This window comes from Meleagris gallopavo, chromosome 30 (genome assembly GCF_000146605.3).
Source record: "Meleagris gallopavo isolate NT-WF06-2002-E0010 breed Aviagen turkey brand Nicholas breeding stock chromosome 30, Turkey_5.1, whole genome shotgun sequence".
NCBI lineage: Eukaryota > Metazoa > Chordata > Aves > Galliformes > Phasianidae > Meleagris > Meleagris gallopavo.
The window spans coordinates 3,047,830-3,053,497 of NC_015040.2; the positions used below are offsets into that span (position 1 = coordinate 3,047,830).

The following is a 5,668-nucleotide window of genomic DNA, read 5'->3' on the forward strand; positions in this document are numbered from 1 at the left end:
TGACCTGGATGAGGGCATTGAGTGCACCCTCAGTAAGTTTGCGGATAACATCAAGTTGGCTGGAAGTGTCAATCTGCCTGGGGGTAGTGAGGACCTACAGAAGGATCTGTAGCTGAACTGAAGCCAATGGGATGAGTTTCAACAAGAAAAATTCAAATGCCGGGTCCTGCACTTTGGCCCCAACAACCCCAGGCAACATTACAGGCTTGGAGTGGAGTAGCTGGAAGACTGTGTAGAGAAATGGACCTGGGGTTGATGATTGATGCTCAGCTGAACATGAGCCAGCAGTATGCTGAGGTGGCCAAGAAGGCCAATGGCATCCTGGCTTGCATCAAGAACGGTGCTACCAGCAGGAACAGGGAAGTGATTGTCCCCCTGTATTCAGCTCTGGTGAGGCCACATTTTGAGTACTGTGTCTAGTTTTGGGCCCCTCACTGCAAGAAAGATATTGAGGTTCTGGAGTGTGTTCAAAGAAAGGCAACAAAGCTGGTGAGGGGACTGGAGCACAGGCTTTATGAGGAAGTGCTGAAGGAGCTGGGATTGTTCAGTCTGGAGAAGAGGAGGCTCAGGAGATGCCTTATCGCTCTCTATAACTACTTGAAGGGAGGTTTGTAGTCAGCTGAGGGTCGGCCTCTTCTCTCATGTAACTAGCGATATTTAGATATTGGAAGTTTGCAATGGGGCCACCCTGCAGCCTTCTTTTCTCCAGGCTGAACGAGCCCAGCTCCCTCAGCCTGTCTTTGTAGTGGAGGTGCTCCAGTCCCCTGATCATCTTCGTGGCTCCTCTGGACCCTCTCTAACAGCTCCCTGTCTTTCTTATACTGGGGGCTCCACACTTGGACACAGTGCTGCAGATGGGGCCTCACAAGAGCAGAGTAGAGGGGGAACATAGCAGGGGGTTGGAACTGGATGAGCATTGTGGTCCTTTTCAACCCAGGCCGTTCTATGATTCTATGACCCCTCTCTCTCCCCTGCAGAGCTCCCTGTGGCCGATGACGTTCGGCCTGGCGTGCTGTGCTGTGGAGATGATGCACATGGCAGCTCCACGCTACGACATGGACCGCTTCGGGGTGGTGTTCCGAGCGAGCCCCCGCCAAGCTGATGTCATGATTGTGGCTGGCACCCTGACAAACAAAATGGCTCCAGCCCTGCGAAAGGTATGGGCGGGTGCCTCGAGGGTGGCTGTGTGTGGATGGAGAGCTCTCTGACCTGTCTGTGTCCTGCAGGTCTACGACCAGATGCCAGAGCCTCGCTATGTGGTCTCCATGGGAAGGTAACAACCTTAAGCTGGGTGGGGGAAACCGTGTGGCTGAGTGGGAGGGAACTCCATCGTTTCAGCCCTTTCAGTTTTGATATTTAACTAAATAAACTAAATAAAAATTTCTTCTTGGTTAGGAGAGTATTTTGTCAGGTCCCTCTGAACTGCTGGCTCTTTCCAGTGGAAGATTCTGTTGGTTTATTTGTGGCTGCCTCTGTAGGCTTATCTATGTTCAAAATCTTTTGGATTTGCTTTTGGACTTAATGTTTCCACTCTGCAGCATCAAATATGGGATCTGTGGATCTCTGACTCTGAAGCCACAGTGTTGGCAGAGCAGAGCTGACCCGGTGCCGCTGGGTCTGAGTGCAGCTGAACTTAAGAATGGATGGGACAGAATGAGTTCTAGAAACATTTTTGTGGATGTGGACAAAAAAAAAAAGAGGTTTTGCAGCGTGCAAAGGGGCTCCTCTATATCTGCCTTGTAAGAGGCATGGAAGTAGTTCAGTTTGGTTTGGTTCAGCTCAGAACACACATGCAGCCTGCCTCGCAGCCAGGTGCCATGAGTGGCACACAGCTCTGTGCTCAAACTGAACGGCCACAGCTCAGTCCCCGTGACATCCAGAACCACCTCTGTGCCGGGTTAATGTTTTCCTTTGCCTCTGCTAATGTTTCACCGTGGGTCCCGAGCTGTGCTTAACGAACACCTTTTGCAGCTGTGCCAATGGTGGGGGTTATTACCACTACTCCTACTCTGTGGTGAGGGGCTGTGACCGCATCGTACCGGTGGACATCTATGTGCCAGGTAGGAGAGCAGCCACAGTGCTGGCTTAGAGCAGGGCTGGCATGGAGTTGGTGATGTTACCCACCTCTTTCCCCCTTAGGTTGCCCACCCACTGCTGAAGCTTTGCTGTATGGGATCTTGCAGCTTCAGAAAAAAATCAAACGAGAGAAGAAGATTCAGATCTGGTATAGGAAATAGGCTCTTATTTATGACCTCCCACTCACTGCCTGCGGCACCTACTTGCTTTCTACGCACAAAAATATCTGTTCTCACAGGCCTTCCAATAAAACTGTACGTGGTTAAGATGCTGCCCTGTCTTTAATATATTGCTCTCATCTCAAATGTGTTTGCTTGTTTAAAAAATTCATCACGAGAAGCAGTGACCTGAGTGAAATAAATGCCTGGGAGAAGGGAAGCATGAAACCTTGGGTTGCTCTTTGGCTTCGTTAGGAGTTGCAGCTGCTGAGTGTGGTTGGTTGCTGCAGGAGGCCTGAAGTCCTCTGGCTCAGGTAGAAGACACAGCTCTGCTGTAGCAACTTGTGCAGGATTTGTTTTCCTTTTCACAGTGAAAGCAGCTCAGGCACTGGGTCCTCCCCCAGCTGCAGGCTGCTGTCAGTGCTGAGGTTCCTTATCTGACCAGCACACAGCCAGGGGAACCCCGTGGTCTCCCTGAGCTCAGCTCTGCCCGCTTGTTTCTTAATTCCTACAAGGGATGGAACGCATCTTGATGTGTACAGCAGCCAGGATTGCATTGGTCTGGCAGTGGATGTGTTGTGGGAACCCCCGTGCTGTGACCCAGGTATGGTCTGCAGTTACAGGTGCGCTTCGAAAGGCAAAAATCAATTGCTCAGAAATAGCCATCGTGTATTTCAGTCTGATTTAATGGTTTTTATCCCTTCGGGGTAGAGAGGGGGAACGTCAGTTATGCACTGTTGAACTGGATGAAGGTCGTAAGAATCAGAGCTTATTAAAACGGGCATTAGCCAAAAATATGAGGGAACTGTCACAGGAAACTCATGGGAAATCCAATTCTAAGAAATGTGTCTCAAACTGCCCCATCTTCCCCATTCCTCCTGCCTGGCCTGGAAATGGACCCCTGATGTAACAAACAATTGTGTTTTTAGAGTAAATGACAGCGTGAGCCCCTTCGGGTCAACGCTGCGCTGCGGGTTTGCAGCTGGAGGAACCTTTTTGTTCAGTGCTTCACCACACGGGGGGTGATCAGCCGAGGGAAGGAGTAGTAGCGGCACTCCCGGGGGGGCACCAACTCCATCACTGCCGTGCTGATGTTCTCCCTCCTGAAACCAGCCTCCAGCAGCTGTGCCACCTGAGTCTCCTGCAAGAGAGAAGGGGGGGGAACCACCCAGCTGTGGTCTCAGCCATCCGTGATGCTGCTGGACTGGGAGGAAGCTGTGATGCTCCCCCCCCCCCCGACGCTCTCAGCCCTGCAGGTACCCGCAGGAGGGGTCCGTGCTGGTGGCAGTGTGTGCCCCCCCCCCAGCTCACCTCAAACATCTTCTCTATGTCGCTGTATTTGCCCTTCAGCAGCTCCCCCCACGAGGTGAGGTTGCAGTAGGTGAGGACCCCCCCGGGCCGCAGCAGGCGGAAGGCATGGTCCTGCATTAAGGGGGGTGGGGGGGTTAAAGGCACCACATCAATCAGCTTCCTCACCTCCCACCCCGCTCCTGCTGCCCTACCTTGATGAAGGCAAACTGGTGCGTGTGCCAGGTCTGTGCAGACAGCGGGTACGTGTCATATAGGATTCCTGCACAGGGAGAAGAGCGTTTAGGAGAGGCCCCGTGCCACCATGGGGTTCCCCTTCACCGCCATGTTCGGATTTGTCCCCTTTATGTTTGCTCCCCTCTCCCTCCATGCCTCTGGACCCCCATCCTCTCCCACTCCTAGGGGTCAGTGCCCGCACCCCCCGGTCTGTTACCAGAGAAGTGCCCATCCGGCAGCGTTGGCACCACATCCTCCCACAGCCCCTTCAGTGGCACCACCTGTAGGAGGAACAGGACAGGGGGGGCTCAGCCCCACACTTCGAAAAGCACAGCATGGCACAGCACAGCACTGCATGGCACAGCCCAACGTAGCTCAACACGGCACAGACCTTGTGTGGCTGCACCCGTGCCCACTCCTCCAGCCGCTGGAACACGCCGTCGTTGCATTCCACGATCCAATGCTCCTCGATGTTGAACTCCTGCACTTTGGTGGCAGCGATGGCCATGCCAAAGCCCACCTCCAGCACACGGCCGCCTGGCAGCAAGGGGTTAACACTGGGAGCCCTCCTCTGGCATTTCTCCCCTCCGAAGCCCCTCAAGCCCCAAACATCCCCCTGCATTCCCCCTCATTCCCTGCCCATTGCAATAGGAATGCACAATTGCTTGTAGCAAAGCTGTGACCCCCCAGTTTGGTGCCAGCACTGCAGGCAGGTGGCAGCCCCCTTCCTCCCCCCCCAGCCCCTTTCAGGAATATGTCACCACTGGCACGATAGCACAAGTGTCACGATCCCCCCCCCAGGCCACCGATGTCCCCCAGTGCCACTCGCTGTCCCCATTACCCCTGGAGGCAGCCACGGTTGCCAGTGAATGCATGTAGGGGGTCTCCCAGCGTTCCATCACCGGCTTCCCCAGGATCTCCAGGTGGGTGTCGGGGGCATTGTAGGCAGCTGTAGCCTCCCGCCATGCAGCCTTGCAGTCCTCACCCTCGGTGAAGATGGGAGCTGTGGCTGAGCGGGCGCTCATGGCTGCGGGAGAAAGTCCAAGGGCTCGCAGTGCAGGGGGAGGAGAGGGCTCACAGTGCTGTCCAGCTTTAAATAGCCAGGGCCGGGAAAGAGCTGAGTGTGCACATCCTGCTGGGGCCCCTCTGGGGTGAAAGGGTATCGAGGGGTGGTGCGTGGTGCGTGCGTGGGGCTGGGTGCAGGGGGGTGGATGAGGGGTGTGGGGGCTTGGGGAGAGCTGCTGGGGTGTGAGCGGCACTGTGCATCGTGTTCTGCGCTGTGTGCAGCTGCTGAACCAGCGTGGGTCAAAGCTGGGCTGATGCATTACAGGGGGCACAGAGGGAGGGTTCAGATCTGGGGCTGTGCGTGGTGCTGTGCCCTGTGCTGTGCCACGGGTTGGGGTTATGCACTGTGCTGTGCATTGGGCTGTGCATCGGGGTTACACCAGGCACTGGAGCCATGCACTGGAGCCGTTCTCAGTTGGAGCCACGCACTGTGGCCATCCCATATTACTGGGACCACGCACCAGGGCTGTTCTGCATAGTTGGACTGTGCACTGGGGTTGCAGTCAGTGCTGCAGCTGCACTCTGTGGCTGTGCCGTGCACTGGGACATGCACTGGGGCTCTGCTGTGGCCATGCCACGCACTGAGGCCACACACCGGGGCCGCAGTGAGCACTGGAGCTATGCATTGGTGCTGCAAAATGCACCGGGGGGTTGGTATGGGACCGTGCAGTGCAATTGGTCTGTATGCATTGGGGTTGCATTGCAGCCATGCAATGGGGCCGTGCTGAATACCAGAGCTGCGGTGAGCACTGGAGATGCGTGCTGCCATCGCGCTGCGCATCGGTCCACGTATAAAGGCCACGGCGATCACCGCAGCCACGCACCAGGCCGGAGACACGCCGTAA

At 55.5% G+C, this 5,668-nt stretch overlaps 2 protein-coding genes across 2 annotated transcripts in view; one reads left to right on the forward strand and one right to left on the reverse strand.

Annotated features, from left to right (window-relative positions):
* Positions 1-2,347, forward strand: part of NDUFS7 (NADH:ubiquinone oxidoreductase core subunit S7) — a 3,693-nt gene extending 1,346 nt beyond the window's left edge. Inside the window, exons 5-8 of the mRNA XM_010725010.3 lie at positions 978-1,157; positions 1,227-1,273; positions 1,972-2,060; positions 2,140-2,347. Of these exons, the coding sequence (XP_010723312.1) occupies positions 978-1,157; positions 1,227-1,273; positions 1,972-2,060; positions 2,140-2,237 (414 nt within the window). The 3' untranslated portion in view covers positions 2,238-2,347. The remainder of the gene's footprint in view (positions 1-977; positions 1,158-1,226; positions 1,274-1,971; positions 2,061-2,139) is intronic.
* Positions 2,348-2,901: 554 nt separating this feature from the next.
* Positions 2,902-4,838, reverse strand: GAMT (guanidinoacetate N-methyltransferase). Its single transcript, XM_010725011.3, has 6 exons — positions 4,600-4,838; positions 4,150-4,295; positions 3,976-4,039; positions 3,737-3,804; positions 3,546-3,656; positions 2,902-3,375 (listed from the first exon to the last, which is right to left on the reverse strand). Exons 1-6 carry the CDS (start codon positions 4,781-4,783, stop codon positions 3,235-3,237), a joined length of 714 nt encoding a protein of 237 aa, XP_010723313.1. The 5' UTR covers positions 4,784-4,838; the 3' UTR covers positions 2,902-3,234.
* Positions 4,839-5,668: the final 830 nt, after the last annotated feature.

What these genes read in the sequence shown, in the direction of transcription:
- GAMT (XM_010725011.3), bottom strand. Translation starts at nt 4,783, where the DNA reads ATGAGCGCCCGCTCAGCCACAGCTCCCATCTTCACCGAGGGTGAGGAC. An exon ending in AACCGTGGCTGCCTCCAGGG is followed by an intron (nt 4,296 to 4,599) that starts GTAATGGGGACA and finishes CCTTGCTGCCAG; the next exon opens with GCGGCCGTGTGCTGGAGGTG. An exon ending in CACGGGTGCAGCCACACAAG is followed by an intron (nt 4,040 to 4,149) that starts GTCTGTGCCGTG and finishes TTCCTCCTACAG; the next exon opens with GTGGTGCCACTGAAGGGGCT.